Source organism: Hypanus sabinus, chromosome 10 (genome assembly GCF_030144855.1).
Source record: "Hypanus sabinus isolate sHypSab1 chromosome 10, sHypSab1.hap1, whole genome shotgun sequence".
In the NCBI taxonomy this organism is placed as follows: domain Eukaryota; kingdom Metazoa; phylum Chordata; class Chondrichthyes; order Myliobatiformes; family Dasyatidae; genus Hypanus; species Hypanus sabinus.
Window position 1 is genome coordinate 60,523,278 of NC_082715.1, and position 25,759 is coordinate 60,549,036.

Here is a 25,759-nt window from a genome sequence, read left to right on the forward strand (position 1 = left end):
CTGTGTCATCTGGTATTACACTCTCCTACCAAAGGAGACATCCTCTCCACATCTACTCTATTAAGGCATTTCACCAATCGATAGGTTTCAAAGAGGTCACCCTTCATTCTACTGAATTCCAGTGAATACAGGCCCAGACCCATCAAAAGCTCTTCATATGACAAGCCATTCAATCCTGGAATCATTTTGATGAAGCTCCTTTGAACCTTCTCCAGTTTCAGCACTTCCTTTCTCACAACACTACAAGTGAGGCCTCACCAGTGCTTTATAAATTCTCAACATTACATCCTTGCTTTTATATTCTAGTCCTCTTGAAATGAATGGTAACATTGCATTTGCCTTCCTCACCAAAAGCTCAACCTGCAAATTAACCTTTAGGGAATCTTGCACAATGACTCCCAAGTCCTTTTGCACTACACTTTTTTGGTATTTTCTCTCCATTTAAAAAATAGTCAACTTTTTTGTTTTTTCTACCAAAGTGTATGACCATACACTTCCCAACACTGTATTCCATCTATCTTTTCTTTGCCCATTCTCCAAATCTGTCTAATTCCTTCTGTAGCCTCTCTACTTACTCAAAACTACCTGTCCCTCCACCTATCTTCATATCATCTGCAAACTTTAAAATAAAGCCATTAATTCCATCACCCAAATCATTCACATATAACGTAAAAGGAACTGGTCTCAACACAGACCCCCGTGGAACACCACTAGTCACCGGCAGCCAGTCAGAAATGACTCCCTTTAATCCCACTCTTCGTATTCCTGCCAATCAGCCACTGCTTTATCCATGCTAGAATCTTTTCTGCAATATCATGAGCTCAGAGCTTTCTAAGCAGCCTCATGTGTAGCACCTTGTCAAAGGCCTTCTGAAAATCCAAGAACACAACAACACCAATTTTCTTTTGTCTATCCTGTTTGTTATTTATTCAGAGAATTCCAACAAATTTGTCAGGTAAGATTTTCCCTTGAGAAAACCATGCTCAGTACAGCCTATTTTATCACGTGTCTCCAAGTATCCTGAGACCTCATCCTTAATAATCAACTGCGACACCTTCCCAACCACTGGGTTTATGAAAGCATTAAAGCAAAAAATGAAAGTACATTTCATTGGACTTGTATCTCATTTTGATTGTATATACAAACAGTTGATCTTTGCTTACCATCATGAACTTCAAAAGCCAGGCTGGTTATTTTCTGTGTTATTATCATCATTGGACTACAGAACAGAAATAGAAGAGAAAAACAAAATCACTTGAGCTATTTTTTAAAAAAAAGTTCATAATTTAATCTGTAGCTGGATTAAATTGGTACTTATAAAAATACAGGCTAATAAGGAGGGGTAAACATTGGCCTTTCATCCAGAAAAGGCTGTAAAATTTATTGTTTGGTCTTCTTCATTTGCTGTCTATTGTGGTATTGTCAAAAGCTATATATAGCATTTACTCTATGCAATTCATTGGGAATCAATAATAGGCAGGCTATATTTATGATCAGTGAAAATAAAGTAAGACACACACAACATGCAATTTCAATTTTTAGAACAGATGCACAAGAAAAGTTACATGCAGAACTGGTAATTGATCATATTCACTGACAGACAATAGATTCCAAAGATGCTGGAAATCTTAGGCAGCACACACAAAATGCCGAAGGAACTCACCAGGTCAGGCAGCACCCACAGAGAGAAATAAACAACCGATATTTTGGACCAAAACTGTCAAGCCTACACAGGCAGCCAGCACCTCCTGTCTCCACTCAGCTAACCAGAGTCACTTGCCATTTATTTCCAAATCATCCCTTGCAGTCTATTTAAACACAGTTCTCATCCACAATCCTTGTTCACTCCTATGAATCAACCAGTTGCTTTTGCCTTTTGTTACCTCATTGAGTGTTCTTTTGCTTTGAGGTCTATGTGGCTTGTTTTTTTTTTGCAGTTATTAGTAAAATACTGTTTCCTGCTAAATCGTCTCCACTGCTCTGCTTTTGGATCAAGCCTCCTCTACATTTCCTGACAGGATGAGTGAACCAATTGACAGATGATCCCCTAAAGGAAGTCATCTGTCAACAGGAGTATGCGATCCCGAAGCAGCAGGAAACCACTGACCATCTGCTTGCCACTGCGCTGGAGTGCAGCTGGAATGCGCAAGTGCTGCTGGCCCATTACCATCACAGCCTCTTGGAGTGCTTGAAAAATGAGTTATCTACCTGGGAGTTGCCCACTGATCTCAAAAGCCTCATCAGTCTAGCCCTCTGAAATGACAAGCATCTTACGGAATGGCCCTCCAGATCACCAGCCAGAAACCCAGTTCCGTTCTCAGAACCATTTCAGGCTGCAGGATCCTCATTGTCGATGCCTCCAGAACCCATGCAGGGAGGGACAGCTCTTTAAGCACACCACTGCCCCCAAGAGCACCAGTGTTGGTGGAGAAACAACATGTATGCCTACTGCGGAGACAACGATCGCCCACACATCAAATGCCCACCACATACTGGAAAACGGCGCCACCCCAGAAGGGGCATTCTATTTGGTAAGCTCCCCTACCCTCTCTTTCCAGCACCATTGCCCAATTTCACACTTTGTCCTCCTCCATACCCCAACGGCTCTATGCATTCAGAAAGTTCTGGCGGATTCTGGTGCAGTAGGCAACTTTCTGGACCGCACTCCACATGCAAAGCTCGAACTCCTTACTGAACCTATTTCTCACCCCCTCTGCATCATGCGATTGAGGGGCGTCCCTTGGGGTCCGCAATGGTCAGTACATGTAACTGAGTACTGGGGAGCATTGCAAGTGGACTGGCCACCAGCATCTCATATCCATTCAACAGATTCACCAACTTAACCCACGCAAGTCCATCTTATGAACTTGCCCAACACCTCTCTCAAATTGGGATACCCTTGGCTCACCACTCAATACCCTCACTTTGCCTGGTCACCTGATTTATTACCGAGTTGGGGAGCCACTTGTTGGCCACCAGCCTACAACCTCAGCTGTCTTCACCCTCCAAGTCCACAGAAATGGAGGAAACTCTCAACCTCACCAAACTTCCAAAGGAATACCATGATTTAGCCATCACATTCACAAAAGGGAAGCCAGCCAGCACCCTGCCTCCTCACAGCCCATACGACTGTATGATCAACCTCCTTCCCAAGGTCATTTGATCTCCCTCTCCCCCGAGACACAAGCCAAGGATGACTACATTGCCGAAGCATTGCAACACCTCTTCATTCCAGTCCTCAGCCAGTGCAGGATTCTTCTTCCATCAAAAAATAAATAGGGTTCTTCGTCCCAAAGTAGACCACCGTGGGCTCAACAAAATCACCAAGGACCACTACCCTCTCCCTTTGATTCAAAGCACTCCATGGAGCCCAGACCTTCACCAAACTGGATCTACAGAGCATTTACAACCTGATCTGCATCTGCCAGGGGACTGAGTGGAAGACTGTGTTCATAACACCTACAGGCCATTATGAATACCTAATGATGCCTTTCGGACTTTCCAAAAATCCAGCCATTTTCTAAGTCTTCATCAATGAAATCCCCTTAAAATGTGTTATGCAGGTATGTGCTCATCTACCTCAATAATATCATCTTCTTCAAGAGCCCCCAAGACCATTTTGGTTCAGTCCTTCAGCATCTCCTCAAAAACCTGCTCTATGGCAAGTTGGAGAAATGTCAGTTCCACACCCCACAGTTGTTGATTACCCTGACTGTTCTCTCTCAAACAGCTACAGTGCCTCTTGGGCTTCTTCAACCTCTATGGCTACTTCATCAGGAACAGTTATCAGTTAGTGATGGTCCTCTCACCTTCCTCACCAAATCACCTATTTCACTGATAACCTGGTCTGCTGCTGTGACCATGTTTTCAAGGAGTTCAAGAGACACTTCATCACCTCGCCCATTCTCTGGTCCTTTTGTGGTAGAGGTGGACACATCTGACATGGGCGCTGGGGCCATCATTTCCCAGCGAGGACCGGAAGTGAAGACATACCCTTAAGCCACCCTCTTCTACAAGTTCAACTCTACACATCAGTGTTACAGAGGAGGAAATGGGGAGCTACTTGCCATCAATGGGCCTTGGAGGAATGAAGACGTTGGATACTGGGAAACACTGAGCCTTTCCCGATCTGGACTGACTACCAGCATCTCATATCCATTCAACAGACTCACCAACTTAACCCACGTTGGGCTCACTGGGCCGCCGCCTTTCAGCAATTCAGCTTTACTATCTCCTAGTGACTTGGGCTCCAAGAACACTAAGGTGGATGCCCTGTCACAACAGTTAAATCCAGCTGAAACAGAGATACATTCTCGCCTCGATCAGACCTTGACAACTGGATCTGCCAGGCACTACAGCGCAAGCCTACCCCGGCTGACACACCTGACAGCTACGTATACGTGCTGGTAACCATGTGCTCTGAAGCACTCCAGTGGGCCCACTCACCTCTCTCCAGCTATCCACAATGGATTCTGGATTTTCTACAAGGCTGGTTCTGGTGGCCCACCATGATCGCAGATGCACATTCAGTTCATCACTGCCTGTCCTCAGTGCCCAAACTTCTCCAACCAGTGCCTCTAGACTCCTGCAGCTCCTGCCGGTCCCTTGATGCTGTAGTCCCACATTGCCAAGGATTTCATTGTGGGTTTTCCACCTTCCGACGGGCCACGGTGATCATGACAGTGGTGGACTGGTTCTCCAAGGCTCACTTCATTGCCCTCCCCAAAATGTAGTCAGCCAATGAGATGATGGACTTTGCTCTTCAACATGTAGTTTGTCTCCACTGCTTCCCTCAGACCAACAGACACTCAAGAGCCAAACAGCAAGTGGAGAAGTTTCTGCAACGCTTTGCTACTTCTACCCTTTGGTAGCATCCACTCTAGGCCAAACTGTCCCATAATCTACACAGTGCCTGTGCCACAAGTGCATCACCTTTTGTGAAGTGCTTCCTAGCTAGAAGCCTCCATGGTTTCCTGCAGTGGAGATCCCGTCTCCCAGGGCCCTGGTTTGCTGCTGCTGAAATGTTTGAAAGAGGGCACTGAGAGCCATCCTAGCTGCCAACCACACCTACTGCCACCAAGCCAGCTTGCTCCAGGTCATTGGCCCCTTCAAACCTACCCACCGCATCAATCCAGTCAATTACCATCTTTAGCTGCCACAGACCCCCAGGGTCACACCTATTTTCCATGTGCAGTCTCAAGCCCGTTGTCCATGGACCACTCAATCCAACTGCCCTGCACCTCCAGAACCTGGGATGGTGGAAGGTGATCGAGGGTATGCAGTTCGCTAGTTGATGGATTAGCTTTGTCGTGGATAGGGTGTCCAGTACCTGGTGGAAAGGTACAGCCCAAAGGAGAGGTCTTGGGGTGCCATCCAGTTTTATCTTGGATTCATCACTCACAGGAATTCCACTGATCCATCGGGATCATGCTGAGGTATTGGATGCTGGTGGGGTGGGGGCAGGAGGAGAAGGGTCCTGTAAGGCTTGCACAGGCAGGCACCACCCAGTTAATAGAAGTCAGAAAGCATCACCTCCAGCCCACTTAAACTCTGCTCTCATCCATAATCCTTGGTCACTCATAGAAACCCGACAGCTTCAACCAATTGCTCTTAGCCTTCAGTTACCTTGCTGTGTTAAGTATCTGTGCTTTCTTGCTTTGTGGCCCCTTGTGGCTTGTTATTTTACAGTTTATTAGGAAAATATTGTTTACTGTCAAATTGTCTCTACTGCTCTGGTATAGGGTTAAGCCTCCTCTATACTTCCTGCTAAAAACCCAGAAAACCATGGAATAAAATTACCTCACCTGTCAATCTGTACTCCTCCCCCTGCCTTACCACCTTATTCTGACTCCTTCATTTCTTCCTTTCCAGTTGTAATCAGGGGCCTTAGCCTGAAACATCAGATGTTTATTTCCCTTGTTAGATAGTACCTGACTTGCTCAGTTCCTCCAGCATTGTGTGTGTTGTTGAATTGATCATATTGATGCCTTCCCTGTTGAGTGGTCAAATATATACTTACTCAATGAACAAGTACATTAGCCTGAAGTGATTGTATGCAAAACCAACATGGCTACAACAGTACAGTGCACCCACACCAGGCCAAGCACACAATTTCTATTGTGCAGCACTTATATTTGGAAACACTGCAGGAATCTGACTTGTCTAAATTCAGCACCTTCTGGAAATTGTTAACACTAGTAAATTTTACAGAACTGGCACTGAATATATTGGGTCAAATGTTGGCTGTTGCATACAGAATTTAAAAAGCAAATTCCCATTTTGAAAAATGAATATAATAATCTTCCCAAACATAAAGCAGAATTCCAGTAATGTCTACTTTTTCCTCAGAATTCATTTAACTTGGTTTCAAATAGTGTGAGCAATACACTTACCCAGTAAAGTCAGCTGAATATCGTCCGTAATCGAAGAGGTATACTCTGCTAACTTGGCAGAGGGTGAGGTATCCAAAAGCAAAGACAAAACAGAACCTTTTTTTAAAAAAAAAGGAAAGTTTTTAAACACTTAGTTGCATATATTCAAAATTAGCTTCCAGTAACTGCTTTCTTGTATATTTCATCTTAACAATGTTTCTAGAGAGAAGGTGGCTTAATAATTTTTCAAATTATGAACATTTATTGCCCATTCTAACTGTCCTTAACAAGATGCTGCTGATATACTACCTTGAAACTATGCAGTCCTTCTGATGAGGTACTTTCTTGAAGCCACCGAATAGGCAGTTCCAAGATTTAGTTACGATTAGAATGCAGGAGCAGTGATATACACCCAATTCATGATGATGCAGGAACTTGGGAGGGAAAAACGAAAATAATGATTTTCCCACATGCCTCTCTCTTCTTGATCTTAGCAGATCATATGTTTGGTAAATACTCTGAGAAACCTAGATGAATAAATGCTGTTCCTGATATGAAATACACATCCTACAGGATCATGTACCAATGGTGAAAAAGCATGCATAGTTTACATTGGATGGGATGAATACTGAATCAAAGTTAACATATATTTTAGAGTACCAGTAATATTAACTAAAATTCTTGCATTATTCTCGTGTTTTTTTGCACTAACTATTGTCTTCAGAGAACCTCGCTAAGTTTCCAGATATTGACACCACTGCCCTCTGCTGCTATAACACCACTGCCTGTCCTAGTTTTTCATCATTACCCTGGTTCCTGCTGGAGAGTCTTACTCCTGACCCACAGTACATAAAGTTGATACCCTGCCACATTTTTCCTGTGTCCAAACTAATGCCCCAACTTTAATAATTATTCAATTCCACAGAAAAACACAAGTGTAACCTCTGAATCTCTTCCACTCAAACAGCTTCTTGATCACCAATCACTAACCTAACTAACCTAGGAATGCCAACTTTGTATTTTATACATAATGGGCAGCTTGTGGAACAGGTTCTTTCTATCTCACATTAAAAGATCCTATTGGTTCTCAGAAATTTCTGCTGGGAGAATCACTCCAAGCCAAGTTTCAATTAATTCAGTCCTGGATCAGCAAATTTGTGGATGACACCAAGACTGGGGGTGTAGTGGACAGCGAGGAAGGCTACCGTGGCTTGCAGCGGGACTGGGACCACTTGCAAAGCTAAAAAAAAAGTCTGAAAAACGGAAGATGGAATTTAATGCAGACAAGTGCAAGGTGCTGCATTTTGGTAGGACCAACCAGGGTGGGTCACTGAGCAGTGTAGTAGAACAAATGGATCTGGGAATACAGGTCCGTAGTTCACTGAATATGGCGTCATAGGTGGATAGGGTCATAAAAACAGCTTTTGGCACATTGGCCATCATAAATCAAAGCAATGAGTACAGGAGTTGGGATATGTTGAAGCTGTATATGACCTTGTTAAGACCTAATTTGGAGCATTATGTGCAGTTTTGGTCATCTACCTACAAGGAAAGATGTAAACAAGGTTGAAAGAGTACAGAGAAAATTTATGGTAATATGCCATAATGACTACCACCCAGTGGCTCTAAGATGAAGTGCTTTGAGAGGCTGGTTATGGAACACTTTAATGCCAGGTTCTGAGACAACCTTGACCCAGTGCAATTCTCCTACCATTGAAACAAGTTTTATGGCAGACACCATCTCCCTGCCCATACACTCATTCTGAATGACACCTATATCAGACCATTGGTTATTGACTACGATTCCAACTTGAATACAATAATTCCAAACAAACTCATCACCAAACTCCACAGCCTGGGAGTCAACACCACTCTCTGCAAATAGATCCTTGACTTCTAGCAGTCCACAATCAATAAGGACAGGCAGCAACACCTCTGCCATGCTTATTCTAAACAGTATGCTCCACAAGGCTGCAACCTTTGTGCCCCAGCACATTCCCTGTGCAGTCATGACCACTCTAATTCCATCTACAAGCTTGCAGTGGGTCACAACTCAAATAATAATGTGTCAGAGTACAGGAAGGAGATGGGCAGCTTAGTAACATGGTATCATGACAACAACCTTTCCCAAGAAACCTTACCAATACCTCTACAGGAGGCTATGGAAACTTGACATGTTCCCAGTGACCGTAACCAACTATTTTCAGAAATCTACCATAGAAAGTAATCCTGTCTGGATCATAACTGCTTTGGTAATGCAACCACCCTGTACTTGATTGCAAGAAGGTGCTTAGAGTTGTAGACACAGCTCAGCACACCACAGAAACCAGTTCCATGGTGTATATACTTCTCACTGCCTCAGAAAATGACCAGTATAATCAAATACATCACCCGTCCTGGAATTGTTCTCTTCTCCCCTTTTCCATCAGACAGAAGATACAAGATCTTGAAAGCACATACCACCAGGCTCAAGGACAGCTTCTAGCCTGTTGTGATAAGACAATTAAATGGTTCCCTAGAATGAAAAGATGGACCATTCTGGGTGTCGAAAGGAGAGGTTGGGGCCCCAGCAGAGGGGATGTGATGCCCAAACAACTGGCTTGAGTGCGAGGTTGGATCACTCTGGACGTAAAGCTGATTTGAAGAGGTTTTGGGCAGGCCAATGAAATCTGGTCCCAGATAGAGTCACTGGGTGGCGAAATCTGGGCCCAAAGGCTTTCAGAGCAGCAGTGCCCAGATCCTAGTGTGAGGTACAATCCGCTGTTTAGATAATTTAAATACCTGCCCAGATTGCAGGAGAGAGCCAATTTTGTGCACTCTCCACAATCTTCAATTCCTCCCTCCAGGGTGTCAAAGCCTTTCACTGTTGTGTTTGATCAATTTAAACGCTGGTCCAGATAGACTGAAAAGACAGGGTGTTGGTTGGAAAAAGAGCCAATTTTGTGATGGTCAATTCCCTGGCATTGAGGCTATGAAGACTGCCCCAGCTGCTGTGCTCTATTCCCACTAATGTGATGAACTCCAGGGTTTGGTTCAGAACACTGCTGTTCACTTCAGTTGTTCTCATGATTTGTATTTTGTTTTCTTTCTCTTGCACATCCAGTGTCGGTCTCTTATTTTTCATTCTTTTTTTCCTTAATTGAGTTCTTTCAGGTTTCTTGCTTTGTGACTATCAGTGAGTGAGCAAGTCTCAAAGGTATGTAATTTATTCTTTGATAATAAATAAATCTTGACTCCTGAGCACACAATCGACCACATTACGATCTTTCACCTTATTGTTTACCTGCACTGCCCTTTGTATCTCCCACCACGTTTTTCCTTCGTTGTTATTGTTTTACCTTGCCCTACCTCAGAGCACTGCATGAACTGCATGCAACACAAGCTTTTCACAGCATCGTGGTACGTGACAATAATAAGCCAATTTCTAATTCAATACCAATAGCAATCCAAGTCCTTGTTCACCAATTCATAGCAGTTAAAGGTCAGGTTTTCATCACTAGCTCTGCAACATCTTAAATATTAATTCCTTCTCCCACCAGCACATTATGTACCATTGCTGAAAAGCAGTGGTCACATGTTTAAAGTACTCTAACTGCAATTTATCCCCTATGAAACCTGCCGCCAGAAAAGATTGAAAGGAACAGGTCTGAGAATGGTTTCCAAGTCAGGAACCAAAGATGGCTTATTGTTTATTTTCCCGTCAGTCTTTAAGGAGGAGTTATTTCATATAGAAATGAAGTACAATGTACCAGAGGAGCAGAAGGGATACTAAAGCTAGGGCTCTCTGGATGATAATCAAACATTTTTAAACCAAAACATATAATGTACGTCATGTGAATTTTTCAAGATCTAAATAAATTAAATATGAAGGAAAATTAAGAAGGACAAAGTGAGAATAGGAGACATAAAAAATCCCAAAATCTCTCCTAGCATGTCAATAATAACCAGGTAATATGGAGATAGGGAAGAACAATGTTATCTGAAGTGAAGGGCAAAGTCAGAATATAAATAATTACTTTCTACCAGCATTTAACAACGAAGCGTTTTCTACAAGTGGTGATAATACTCGGGAGTAGTTAAATGAGTTTGGCAGGCAAATAGGAACCAGAGAATCCAGGTCAGAAAATAAAGATTGAGAGGAAGGTAAATGTCATGGCCATTAAGTTTGTAAGGAAGGAAGGGCAGGGATAACATAACAAACACACTTCAATCTGCCTGTCCCATCTTGTCCATTGTAATGACAGGAGTATTAAGAAAAGGGAGGTGAACCTACATCATGATTCAGTGCATAGATTTATGAGTTTGTGGCTATTAAAGAGACTTGGTTCAATGAGACAGGACCTCATACTTAATGTTTCAGGGTTTCAATGTTTTATAAAAGATATAGAAGGAAGTAGAAGCAACAAACTCAAAATACTGGAGGAACTCAGCAGGCCAGGTAGCATTTAGGAAAAGAATACAGTGGAGGTTTCAACCCAAATCGTCGACTGTACGTTTTTCCTAGACGTTGCCTGGTCTGCTGAGTTCCTTCAGTATTGTGTGCGTGTTGTTCTGATTTCCAGCATCTGCAGATTTTCTCATCTGTGAGGGAAGTAGAAGGGCAAGGGAGTTGCACTATTCATCAGAGACAACACAGTTGCATTCAATGAGTACATAATAGACCTCATCTCAAGTCTAAGTATAAATAAAATTCAAAAATGAGATTGGTGCTCACTCTAATGATGATGATGCAAAATGGCCCTGATTGAGTTCTACTGCAATAACTACCAAAACAGTGAGGAACAGGTATGCAGGCAGAATAGAGAACAATGTGAAAACAGTAGGGTGGTTGTCACAGATGACTTCAACTTCCTCAATCTAGATTGGGTCCTCTTTAGTGCAAGAGGTTTAGGTGGGGCAGAATTTGTGAGGTGCATCCAGAAGGGCTTCTAACATCAGTAGGTAGATAGTCTAGTGAGAGGGTGGCCATACAGGACTTCATTTTTGGAAATGAGCTTGGCCAGGTGACTAACCTTTTTGTTGGAGAACACCGAGTAAACAGTGATCAAAGTTCCTTTCGATCATCAAATTATGAGAGTTTAGCCAGGAACCAGGGAGAGTTCAAAGGGAACAAATTAAGATTTACGAAAACAGCTTTTATTTGGCAAATCCGCACCTGATATATGGTGGCTTTCAAAAGATCAATTGCATAGAGTACAGGACAGGTATGTCCCAGTAAAGAGGAAGAACAAAGGATGGCAAGGTATGGAATCTTTGGATTACAAGAGAGGTGGTGAATTTAGTCAACAAATGGAAAGAAGGGTATGTAAGATTTAGGAGGCTGAAATCAATCAGGGACACTGAGGATCATCATGTGCTGTGTCTTATAATGTGGGCTCTCGTGGTCTTTGCCCATGATTGTCCTTGGCAATTTTTCTAAAGATGTACTTTACTGTTGCCTTCTTCTGAGCAGGGTCTTTACAAGATGGGTGACATCAGCCATAATCAATACTCTTCAGAAATTTTCCGCCTGGCCAGTGGTCGCATAGCCACGACTTGTGATATGCACCAGCTGCTCATACAACCATTCGCCACTGTTCCCAAGGCTTCACATGACCATGATCAAGAGCGGCTGGTCTAAGCAGGAGCTACACCTTGCTCAAAGGTGACTTGCAGACTAACAGAGGGTAGGAGCGCCTTACACTTCCTGTGCTAGAGATGCATCTCCACCTGGCCACCTACGAGGATTAGAAAGAAGCTAAAAACAAACTCAAGAAGGCAATTCAAGAAGGCCAAGAGGGGCCATGAAAAGTACTTAGCAAAAAGGATTAAAGTGAATCCCCTGACATCTTACACCTGCTTGAAGAGCAAAAGGATAACTATGGAGAGGGAGGACCACTTAACGATAAAAGAGAGAACATATCCTTGGAGGCAGAGGACAGGTAAAGGTCCTAAATGAGTACTTTGCATCAGTATTTACAAAGGAGAACATTCAGGATATTGAGATCAGTATCAGGCATGTTGATATGCTAAGGTATTTTGCAATTAAGGAAGAGGTAGTGTTGGGTCTCTTGAAGAACTTTGAAATGGGTAGGTCCCCAGGACCAGTTGGGATAACCTCCGTTTATTGAGAAATGCAAGACATGAGATCATTGGGGCTTCAACCAAGATCTTTGTGTCCTTTCTAGCTAGTGGTGAGATCCCAGAAATCAAGTGAATAGCAAATGTTGATCTGTTATTGAAAGGAAATAAGGATAATACAATGAAAGGAAATTACAGTGGTATGAGAGAGGAGTTGGCCAAAGTAAATTGGAAGGATATGCTGGCAGGGATGACAGCAGAGCAGCAATGGTGTGAGCTTCTGGGAAAATAAGGAAGGTGCAGGACAGATGAATTCCAGAAAAAAAGAAATGTTCAAATGGCTGAATAGTACAAACATGGCTGACAAGGGAAGTCAAAGTTAATGTAAAAACAAAAGAGAAGGCAACAATAAAGCAAAAATTAGTGGAAAGACAGAGGATTGGGAAGCTTTTAAAACCTGCAGGAAGCAACTAAAACAATCGTTGGAAGGGAAAAGATGAAATATGAAAGCAATCTAACAAACAATATCAAAAGGGATAGTAAAAGCTTTTTTCAAGTATGTAAAAATAAAAGAGATGAGTGTGGATATAGGACTGCTAGAAAATGAGACGAGATAAATAATAATGGGGGCCAGATGAACTAAATGAGTATTTTGCATCAGTCTTCACTGTGGAAGACACAGCAGTGTGCCGGATGTTAAAGGGAGTGAGGGAACATAAGTGAGTGCAGTTACTATTACAAGGGAGAAGGTGTTCAGAAGGCTGAAAGAGCTAGGGGTACATAAGTCATCTGGGCCAGATGAACTGCGCCCTGGGGTTCTGAAAGAGCTAGTGGTAGAGATTGTGGAGTGATTAGTAAAGATCTTTGAAAAATTATTGGACTCTGGCATGGTGCCAGAGGACTGGAAAATTGCAGCTATCACTCCACTCTTTAAGAAAGGAGGAAGGTAGCAGAAAAGAATTATAGACCAGTTAAGAAGGCATACGGTGTATTGGCCTTCATCAATTGTAGAATTGAATTTAGGAGCCAAGAGGTAATGTTGCAGCTATATAGGACACTGGTCAGACCCCACTTGGAGTACTGTGCTCAGTTCTGGTCACCTCACTACAGGAAGGATGTGGAAGCCATAGAAAGGGTGCAGAGGAGATTTACAGGATGTTGCTGGATTGGGGAGCATGCCTTATGAGAATAGGTTGAGTGAAATCGGCCTTTTCTCCTTGGAATGATGGAGGATGAGAGGTGACCCGATAGAGGTGTACAAGATGATAATAGTCAGAGGCTTTTTCCCCAGGGTTGAAATAGTTGCCAAAAGAGGACACAGGTTTAAGCTGCTGGGGAGTAGGTACAGAAGAGATGTCAGGGGTAAGGTTTTTACTCAGTGGTGAGTGCGAGAAATAGGCTGCCGGCAACAGTGGTGGAGGCGGATATGATAAGGTCTTTTAACAGATTTTTAGATAGGTACATGGAGCTTAGTAAAATAGAGAACTATAGGTAAACCTAGTAATTTCTAAAGTAGGGACATGTTCAGCACAACTTTGTGGGCCGAAGGGGATGTACTGTGCTGTAGGTTTTCTATATTTCTATGTTAACCTGACCTCAGTGGTTGGAACCATGTTGAAGTCAATTGTTAAGGACGAGATTACTGATATTACGGAGTACTTGGAGACACAGGACAAGATAGAACAAAGTTGGTTTCTTTCATGGAAAATCTTACCCAACAAACCTGTTGGAATTCTTTGAGGAGATGATAAGTAGGATAGATACAGACAGACAGATATACTTTACTGATCCTGAGGGAAATTGGGTTTTGTTACAGTTGCACCAACCAAGAATAGTGTAGAAATATAGCAATATAAAACCATAAATAATTTAATAATAATAATAATAATAATAATAAGTAAAGGGAATGCAGAGGATGTTGTATATTTGGACTTTCAGAAGGCCTTTAACAAGGTGCCACACACGAGACTGCTTACCAAGTTAAGAGCCCATGGCGTTACACAAAAGTTACTTGCATATTTAGAGCATTGGCTGATTGGTAGGGGACAGTGAATGGGAATAAAAGGATCCTTTTCTGGTTGGCTGACAGTGGCTCGTGGTGCTCCGCAGAGGTGAATTCGACCTAACATCAACATAACTTTGTAATGCATAGGAACTAAAATGAAAGGGCCTTTCCCAATAAATAAACATGTCTAGGCTGGATATGATTCGGGTAAACATAGAAGTCCGAGTGTTTCTTCTAAGGAAAAATAAGACAATTACCTGTACGAATACCGACACAGCCTTGCAAATTTATCCTTTACCAGGAAGCAATAACTTAGCTCACACCAGTATAAGCTTAGATCAAAATTGTATTGATAAAATATTTTTAACTATAATAAATAAAATACTTTATAATAGTATAGGGCTAATAGGGCTAAAAGACAACATGAGGTTGCTTTGGCAGTCAGGGTGAAGGATAATGCTAAGAGCTTCTACAGGTATGTTAAGAGCAAAAGGACAGTAAGGGATAAAATTGGTCCTCTTGAAGATCAGAGTGGTCGGCTATGTATGGAACCATAAGAAACTGGAGAGATATTAAATGGGTTTTTTTTTGCATCTGTATTTACTAAGGAAACTGGAATGGAGTCTATGGAAACAAGGCAAACAAGTAGGGAGGTCATGGAACTTATACAGATTAAAGAGGAGGAGGTGCTTGCTGTCTTGAGGCAAATCAGAGTAGATAAATCTCCAGGACCTGACAGGGTATTCCTTCGGACCTTGAGGGAGACTAGTGTTGAAATTGCAGGAGCCCTGGCAGAAATATTTAAAATGTTGAAATCCATGGGTCAGGTGCCAGAGGATTGGAGGATAGCTCATGTAGTTCCGTTGTTTAAAAAAGGCTCAAAAAGTAAGCTGGGAAATTATAGGTCGGTAAGTTTGACACCGGTAATAGGTAAATTATTGGAAGGAATACTAAGAGATAGGATCTACAAGTATTTGGATAGACAGGAACTTATTAGAAAAAGTCAGCATGGCTTTGTGCGTGGTAGGTCATGTTTAACTAATCTATTAGAGTTTTTCGAGGAAGTTACCAGGAAAGTGGATGAAGGGAAGCCAGTGGATGTTGTATATATGGACTTCAGTAAGGCCTTTGACAAGGTACCACATGGGAAGTTAGTTAGGAAGACTCAGTCACTAGGTATACATGGAGAGGTAGTAAATTGGATTAGACATTGGCTCAATGGAAGAAGCCAGAGAGTGGTAGTGGAGGATTGTTACTCTGAGTGGAGGCCTGTGACTCATGGTGTGCCACAGGGATCAGTGCTGGGTCCATTGTTATTTGTCATCTATATCTGGATGATAATGTGGCAAATTGGATCAGCAAATTTGCTGACGATACGAAGATTGGAGGTGTAGTGGACAATGAGGAGGGTTTTCAAAGCTTGCAGAGGGATTTGGACCAGTTGGGGGAATGGGCTAAAAAATGGCAGATGGAGTTTAATGCGGACAAGTGTGAGGTATTGCACTTCAGAAGGTCAAACCAAGGTAGCACGTACAAGGTAAATGGTAGGACACTGAGGAGTGCAGTAGAACAGAGGGATCTGGGAGTACAGATACATAATTCCCCAGAAGTGGCGTCACAAGTAGATAGGGTCGTAAAGAGAGCTTTTGGTACATTGGCCTTTATAAATCAGAGTATTGAGTATAAAGAGTTGGAAAGTAATGGTGAGGTTGTACAAGACATTGGTAAGACTGAACTTGGAGTATTATGTGCAGTTCTGGTCACCTAATTACAGGAAGGATATTAATAAGGTTGAAAGAGTGCAGAGAAGGTTTACAAGGATGTTGCCAGGACCTGAGAAACTGAGTTACAGAGAAAGGTTGAATAGGTCAGGACTTTATTCCCTGGAGCATTGGAGAATGAGGGGAGATTTGATAGAGGTGTATAAAATTATGATGGGTATAGATAGAGTGAATGCAAACAGGCTTTTTCCACTGAGGCCAGGGGAGAAAAAAACCAGAGGACATGGGTTAAGGGTGAAGGGGGAAAAGTTTAAAGTGAACATTAGGGAGGGCTTCTTCACACAGAGAGTGGTGGGAGTGTGGAATGAGCTGCCAGATGAAGTGGTAATTGCGGGCTCACTTTTGACATTAAGAAAAACTTGGACATGGATGAGAGCGGTTTGGAGGGATATGGCTCAGGTGCAGGTCAGTGGGACTAGACAGAAAAATGGTTTGGCACAGCCAAGAAGGGCCAAAAGGTCTGTTTCTGTGCTGTAATGTTCTATAGTTCTATGGTTAATACAAAATAAAAAGGCCCATTATATATGTAGCTGTCTACATACAGCGTGCACGCAATTGTTGAATGACTTTAATGGCAACTTTTCTGATACAGAAGACTGGTTCTCTTTTTTTTTTGCTCCTGTGGTGTGGTGTGGTGGCCTGGAAAGCACTAATGGGTGGTAGTGGGAACAAATATGACAGCTGTATGCAGGATGCTCTTAGATACTTAGATGGGTACACAAATATGCAGAGAGAATGGAGGGATTTATACTGGGATGGCAAATTAAAATTAAGAGTGAAGAAATTGCTGAGTCCTGGCATAGGTTGCAGAGAAAACTTAATGCCATAATCTTCCATTCATCCCTGGATATGGGTGACACGTCAGAAGATTGAAAAGAGATATATGCAAAACCATTAGTTAAGAGAATATTCACAGACCAGTCAATTTAACTGGTATGGTGGGTAAAGGATTACAAACAAGAATGGGAGGGGGTAAATAACAGGAATTTGGAGAGATTAAATTTAACTAAAGGAGTGCCAATTTGTACTGGCAGACATACCTTGATTACACAAATCATTCATGCTGTCAGGAATTCAATAGGGCACACCTTAGGTCTTTATTAAATAAATGTTTTAGACTAATCAAGTCTGTGTGAAAGAATCACAAGAAAATGACAGCCATGTCCAGAAATTCCATTGATTCAGACCCATTTCCAGAAAAGTTGAGAAATTTTCCAAAATGCAATAAAAACAAATATCTGTGATATGTTAATTCACATGAACCTTTATTTAACTGAGAAAAGTACAAAGAAAAGATTTTCAATAGTTTTACTGACCAACTTAATTGTATTTTGTAAATATACACAAATTTAGAATTTGATGGCTGCAACACACTCAAAAGTTGGGACAGAGTTAAAATAAGATTGAAAAGTGCACAGAATATTCAAGTAACACCGGTTTGGGAGACTCCACATTAAGCAGGCTAATTGGTAGCAGGTGAGGTATCATGACTGGGTATAAAAGTAGTGTCCATCAAAGGCTCAGTCTTTGCAAGCAAGGATGGGTCGTGGCTCACCCCTTGGTGCCAAAATTCGTAAGAGAATTGTTAGTCAGTTCAAAAGGAACATTTCCCAATGCAAGATTGCAGAGAATTTAGGTCTTTCAACATGTACAGTACATAATATTGTGAAAAGATTCAGAGAATTCAGAGACATCTCAGTGCATAAAGGGTAAGGTCGGAAACGACTGTTGAATGCGCAAGATCTTTGAGCCCTCAGGTAGCACTGCCTAAGAAACCGTCATGCTACTGTGACAATTATAGCCACCTGGGCTCAGGAGTACTTCGGAAAACCATTGTCACTTAACACAGTCTGTCGCTGCATCCAGAAATGCCACTTGAAACTGTATTACGCAAGGAGGAAGCCATACATCAACTCTATGCAGAAACGCCGGCGAGTTCTCTGGGTCTGAGCTCATCTCAGATGGACCAAAAGACTGTGGAACCGTGTGCTGTGGTCAGATGAGTCCACATTTCAGCTAGTTTTTGGAAAAAATGGGCATCGAGTTCTCCATGCCAAAGATGAAAACGACCATCCTGATTGTTATCAGCGAAAGGTGCAAAAGCCAGCATCTGTGATGGTATGGGGGTGCATCAGTGCTCACAGCATGGGTGAGTTGCATGCATGTGAAGGTACCATCGACTCTAAGGCGTATATTAGGATTTAAGAAAGACATATGTTGCCATCAAGGCGACATCTCTTCCCGGGACGTCCATGCTTATTTCAGCAGGACAATGCCAGACCACATTCTGCACGGGCTACAACAGCATGGCTTTGTAGACACAGAGTGCGTGTGCTTGACTGGCCTGCTGCCAGTCCAGATCTATCTCCTATTGAAAATGTATGGCGCATCATGAAGAGGAGAATCAGACCACGGAGACCACTGACTGTTGAGCAGTTGAAGTCTTATATCAAGTTAGAATGGACAAAATTTCCAATTGCAAATCTACTACAATTAGTATCCTCAGTTCCAAAACGATTAAAAAGTGTTATTAAAAGGAAAGATAATGTAACACAATGGTAAACATGCCTCTGTCCCAACTTTTGTTGAGTGTATTGCAGCCATCAAATTCTAAATTTGTCTATATTTACAAAATACAATTAAGTTGGTCAGTAAAACTATAGAAAATCTTTTCTTTGTACTTTTGTCAGTTAAATAAAGGTTCACGTGAATTAACATATCACAGATTTTTGTTTTTATTGCATTTTGGAAAATATCCCAATTTTTCTGGAAATGGGGTTTGTAGATGCTGAGTGGAAGGGGGTGGGGGGGAGGAAGGAGAAGGGGGAGATAGCTACAAGTACAAATTCTTGGTTCTATTTTTGGACTTTTGATCATTTTTAAAATCTTTTATAGTATTTTGGCATGACGTTTGTAGAATTTTACTGTAATGTCTAAAAAGTCTTGATGTGCTGAGTGTCCTTTTCTTTTGCTAGTCATGAATCAGTTAGGTCCTTAGAGATAATGAATCATTTTGAGACAAGACTATTCCCAGACATTTCAGTGAACTGGTCTGGAATGAAACAAGCCAACAGAATCTCACTATATGGTTGGATACAAATTGTATTGATAACTCAAAAATATATATGGTTATAGTTTTAAATATTTTCAATTGTTTCAGTTTTTTCCCCTCATATGATGATATTTCAATTCTCTAGTAACATAAAACAAAAGCTGTTCCAAAAAATCCCTATTTGGATTCAATAGGGTCTTTTAAGCACCTCTTAGATAGGTACATGGAGCATAGAAAAATAGAGGGCCATGCACTAGGGAAATTCTAGGTAGTTTCTAGAGTAGGTTACAGGGTCAGCACAACATTGTGGGCCAAAGGGCCTGCATTGTGCTGTAGATTTCTATATTCTATGTTCTAAAATTCTGTGCAGCTCTTTTCAGTTGAGTAACCTCCTCAAAATATTATGCTAGCAGAAAGACAGTCACATTGAATTTGGAAATGAGCCATCATCTCAGCTGGTAAAGATGTCATGTGCTATTATGGAGACCAGTCAGTCCACATTTGGCCTCACTCTACTTTTGAAGTTCTGCGATTGGTTTAATGGCTCCTATGCACTCCTGGATATTTGGACAAAACTGCTACTCAGAATAGTAATCAGAGGCATCGGTTCTTGGATGCAACATTGGAAAGTCACAAGCAGACAGAATACTTATTTGTTTGATTAGCACCCACACCTCCAAAAATAAATACATGCAATACTAATGAATGAGATAATGGCATTGTGCCAATAGCTAATGATCAGTGATGGGCTCAAGCCCACCCTTTCCAGAATACTCATGGATTAGGGTACAGATAATCTGAATGTTGATACAAATAGGTAATTGGAAAGGAAATAAAAGATCATTTCGGATGGTTATGGGAAAATTATGGCATTACAGGACTGAACAGTAGACAAATGGTTTCCTTGCATGCAGCAAATTCCAACATTCCATGAAGTTTCCTTTAGCAAATCTAACATCCAGCATGAACTGGTTTAGAAATAGTGTCAACCTGTTCTGGTTTTGTCCTATGGAATTAAAGTAGGAATTTGTTCTTGTCTTCACACAAGTCTGGAGAAAAACCTCAGATCAAGTTCCAAAGAACGATAGGTCACAGAAACCACAGATACTGGAAACTAGAGCAAAAATCAACATGCTGGAAGAACACAGCACGTCAGGCATCATCAGTAGAGGGAAATGGGCAGTTGATGATTGGGATCAAAGCCCATTATGTGGGTGAAATATGAGAGGAGACAGCCAGTAAAAACATGTGAGGTGAAGGGGTGGAGCAAGAACAAGCAAGTGACAGGTGGATCCCAGATAAGGAGGGGTGATAGGCAGATGGAGAAGGGAGGACTAACAGAGGCTGGGAGGTCATAAGTCTGGGAGACAAAGGCCTGTAGATAATGGAACTTCTCCACCATATTGTTTATTGCCTCAAAGGAACCTTGCAGGATTAGCTGGCAAGCTTGAAATCTCCAACAAGGAGTAGGGCCCATAGATACTTGCAATATTCTCCAAGGCCAGTCCTAATGGAAGCATCTTTTGGCACTGTAAATAAGTGTATAGCCACATCTTGGCTGCAAATAGGAACAACTGTATTTTGCTCCTGTTGCCCAGAATGGGGTTTCTTTTTCCCCTGCATATTCTGTGAATGCCAAACACTTAATTTTCTTTGGAATAAAAAAAATCATTACATATTGTATTTCAAACATTACTGCAAGTTTGTCAAAAGTCAATGCCAGAAATGAAGAATGATTATGTCTTCATATTTGCTCCTCAATCTGCAGTGAATTTCCAACTTTTAGTGCTTTCTTATGACTAGCCATTACCGTGCGGGGTGAAGCTTTGCACTACACCCATGACTATTACACCACTGTGAAGACAAAGGCTGCCTTTGTGCTCCACAAACCAAATTCTGCTTTGAACTAAATAGGACAGGGATTACATAATGATAATTTTGATTATTTATGAATAATTGCACAAGCTGTCATGCTTCTATTTCTCACAATAAGTTTTCATACTTTGGTAGGGATTTGTGAAATATAGTTGCAAGGTAACAAAAGTTTTATTTTCCAGAATACCTTGTGGCTAAACTACATACTGAGGTGTTTCAATACAAACACTTAAAATTTGCACAAGATTGAACATTAACAACAGAAATATGCAGCTTCGGGCATTTTTTTAGTTTAACCTCCAATAAAATGGCCAGTAGTACTGTACTATAATTACAATACAGAAATGGAGGAAACCAGCTTTACTTTATTTCCGACATATTTAAGGAACAGTAATACAAACCTTCAGAAGTATCACATCCGTAACTGGAAGACTGTTTATTGCCATTCACAACAGATGCTTTAAAAAAAAATCTAACAGGTAAGGACAATGGACAAATTCCAAAGATACCATAAGCAGGGCAGGTTTTAATAAAATTTATTAAAAGTTAAAGTTATTAGAGTAATGTGAGAGTTTAATCCTCAAACATCAGGATAATGCACATATTGTTTTTGTTACATATTTAAGTAAAAGATTGAGTAAAGGAATATACATTCTCCCACCACCCCTCACAAATGGATTTCAGTAGTGACTTGAAGCCAATAAATCACGTTAAACTTTTAATTAAAGCATTCAGAAATCACATGAATAAATATGGCTGCTTGAAAAATTAATGAATGCTTACACAAATGTCAATGCAAACTCATTCCACCACAACACAGCAAGATCCCAATCCTGGCAATCACTAATTACTACACAGACATCAGACCAACCCAAACACAAGAACCAACAGAATATCAAATTAAGTTCTTGCATATCTACAACTAAAGCAAAGGTGACACTGGTTCACGCCCTAGAAACTGTACACCCTTACTGGTTTCACGAAATTACAAGACAGATAATAACATAAGAAATAGAAACAATGGCAAGCTATTCAGTCCCGTCATTCAATAAGATGTTTAATTGATATTTTTACCTCAATACCATTTCCAATATTTCCCCATACATTCTCCTTTTTAATATCCAAAAACCTACTGATTTGTCTTGAATATACTCAGTGACTGAGCCTCATTAGCTCTATTAAGTAAGGATTTTAATAGCTTCACTGTAGTATGGGTGAAGAGTTTCTTTACTTTTCTTTGCCCTAAATGCCAGCCGCATATCTTGTGACTGCTGGTTCTAGATAACCCTTGCACCACGTTTGTCAGGATTACCCCTCATTTTCCGAAACTCAAAACATATAGTCTGCTTTCTCTCCTGATATGTCCCAACAATTCCAGGCATCAATCCAGTGCACCACCCTTTCACATACAGGATAGCCAGGAAGAAGCTGAAGAATACTTAGGAGAGCTAGAACAAATTGGTACTAAGAAAGATAAGGTAGCACTTTTAAAAGGCATCAGGGGCCAGAAGGCAGAGGGTGGTAGTAGGCAGGAGTGTATTCTGCCTGGAGGTTGGTGATCCATGGCATTCAATGGAGACCTGCTCTGGGACCCCTGCTCTTTTGTGACTTTTATAAATAGCTTGGATGAGGAAGTGGAAGTACAGGTTAGTAAGTTTACAGATGACACCAAGGTTAGTGGAGTTGTGGATGATGTGGAGCTGTCACTGTAGATTGCAACAGGACATTGACAGAATGCGGAGCTGGGCTGAGTACTGGCAGGCGTAATTCATCACAGAGCAGTGTGGCGTGAATCATTTTGGAAGGCTGAATTTGAAAGCAGAATACAGGGTTAATGGCAGATTTCTTAGTAGCGTGGAGGAACAGAGGGATTTTGGGGTCCACATCCATAGAACCTTCAAAGTTGCCAAAATTCAAAGTAAAATATATTATCAAAATACATACATGTCACCACATACAACCCTGGGATTCTTTTTCTGCAGGCATGCTTAGCAAATTTATAGAACAGCAACTGTAAACAACAGGAATTATTAACTAAACAACTGCAAATGCAGATATAAATAAATAGCAATAAATAATGAGCATGAAATAACAATATAACAGAGTCCTTATTAAGTGTAGCTATCCTCTTTTGTTCAAGGGCCTGATGGCTGAGGGGTAGTAACTGTTCTTGAACCTGGTGGTGTGAGTCCTGAGGCTCCTGTACCTTCTATCTGATGGCAGCAGCAAGTAAAGATCATGGCCTGGGTAGTGAGGATCTTTGATGATGGATGCTGCTTTTCTACAGTAATGTTTCATGTAGATGGGCTCAATCGCTGGGAGAGTTTTACTTGTGATGTACTGAGCCGAATCCACTACCCTTTTGTAGGATTTTCCACTCAAAGTCATTGGTGTTCCCATACCAGGCTGTAATGCAGCCAGTCAGCACACTTTCCACCACACACCCACAGAGGTTTGCCAAGATTTTCGCTGACATGCGGAATCTTGGCAGAATCTTGAGGAAGTAGAGGTGCTGTTGTGCTTTCTTCGCAATAATATTAATAAGATGGGTCCAGGACAGGTCCTCTGAGATAATGCCACCCGGGAATTTAAGGTTACTGACCCCCTCCAGCTCTGATCCTCCTATGATTACTGGCTTATGGACCTCTGATTTCCCTCTCTGGAAGTCTACTATCAGTATCAATTCTATCACATTGCCGTGCAAGTTGATAGAGACATATATGATGTGTTTGCCATCATTAGTTGGGGGATTAAGTTCAGGTGCCAGCTCTATAAAACCCTGGTTAGACCTCATTTGAAATATTGTGTTCAATTCAGGTTGCTTCATTATAGGAAGGATATGGAAGCTTCAGAGGTTGTGCAGATAAGATTTATCAGGATGCTGACTGGATTAGAGGGCATATCTTATGATGATAGGTTGAGCAAGCTATGGCTTTTCTCTCTGGAGTGATGGAGGGTGAGGGGTGACTTTGTATAAGTGTACAAGATGATAAGAGGCATAAGTGGACAGCCAGAGACTTTTTCTAAAGGCCAGAAATGGCTAATACAGGGCAGTATAATTGTAAGGTGATTGGAAGAAAGTGTAAGGGGCATATCAGAGGTTAGTTCTTCATATAGAGAGTGGTGGGTGTAGAATGTCCTGCCAGGGGTGGTGATAGAGTCAGATACAGTGGCATGCAAAAGTTTGGGCACCCCTGGTCAAAATTTCTGTTACTGTGAATAGCTAAGTGAGTAAAAGATGACTGATTTCCAAAAGGCATAAAGTTAAAGATGACACATTTCTATAATATTTTAAGCAAGATTACTTTTTTAATTTCTATCTTTTACAGTTTAAAAAAATAACAGAAAAGGAAAAGGGCATGAAGCAAAAGTTTGGACGCCCTGCAAGGTCAGTACTTAGTAATGCCTGCTTTGGCAAGTATCACAGCTTGTAAATGCATTTTGTAGCCAGCTAAGAGTCTTTCAATTCTTGTTTGGGGGATTTTCACCCATTCTTCCTTGCAGAAGGCTTCTAGTTCTGTGAGATTCTTGGGCTGTCTTGCATGCACTGCTCTATTGAGCTCCATCCACAGATTTTCAAAGATATTTACGTTGGGGGACTGTGAGGGCCATGGCAAAACCTTCAGCTTGTGCCTCTTGAGGTAGTCCATTGTGGATTTTGAGGTGTGTTTAGGATCATTATCCTGTTGTAGAAGCCATCCTGTTTTCATCTTCAGCTTTTTTTTTTTACAGACGGTGTGATGTTTGCTTCCAGAATTTGCTGGTATTTAATTGAATTCATTCTTCCTTCTGCCAGTGAAATGTTACCCGTGCCACTGGCTGCAACACAAGCCCAAAGCATCCAACCTCATGCTTAACAGTTGGAGAGGTGTTCTTTTCATGAAATTCTGCACCCTTTTTCTCCAAACATACCTTTGCTCATTGTGGCCAAAAAGTTCTATTTTAACTTCATCGGTCCACAGGACTTGTTTCCAAAATGCATTAGGCTTGTTTAGAAGTTCCTTTACAAATTTTTGATGCTGAACTTTGTCCGCAGAATTTTGCACACTCATAGTTATGGTTTCAACAGAGATATAATTGTTTACATCCTCTCATCTTGAAATATATACTAATTATCCAGCAGCAAGTCAATGCATAAAGCATGTAGACGTAATCAAGAGGTTCAGTTGTTGTTCAGACCAAAGATCAGAAAGGGGAAGAAATGTGATGTAAGTGACCTTAACTATGGAATGCTTGTTGGCGCCAGACAGTGTGGTTTAAGTATCTCAGAAACTGCTGATCTCCTGGGATTTTCACAACAACAGTCTCAAGTTTACAGAACAAAAAAAAAACATCCACTGAGCAGCAGCAAAAATGCCTTGTTAATGAGGTCAGAGGAGAATGGCCGGACTGGTCAAGCTGACAGGAAGGCTAGAGTAAAAAATAACTACTTTACAACAGTGGTGAGCAAAAGAGCATCTCTGAACGCAAAACATATTGAACCTTGAGGTGGATGGGCTACAGCAGAATACCACATTTGTACACTCAGAGGCCACTTTATTAGGTACAGGAGGTAACTAATAAGGTGGCTTCCAATTGTATCTCATCACATTTTCTTTTAATGATCTACTTTGTC

General features: G+C 41.4%; 1 protein-coding gene across 4 annotated transcripts in view; it reads right to left on the reverse strand.

Moving 5' to 3' along the window:
• The window catches only part of mboat2b (membrane bound O-acyltransferase domain containing 2b), a 142,522-nt gene that overhangs the window by 58,628 nt on the left and 58,135 nt on the right, over positions 1-25,759 (reverse strand). For all 4 annotated transcript variants that reach the window (XM_059981935.1, XM_059981933.1, XM_059981936.1 and 1 more), the window contains 2 exons: positions 6,393-6,488; positions 1,164-1,219 (listed from right to left, as the gene is read on the reverse strand). In XM_059981935.1, coding sequence (XP_059837918.1) covers positions 1,164-1,219; positions 6,393-6,488 — 152 coding nt within the window. The remainder of the gene's footprint in view (positions 1-1,163; positions 1,220-6,392; positions 6,489-25,759) is intronic.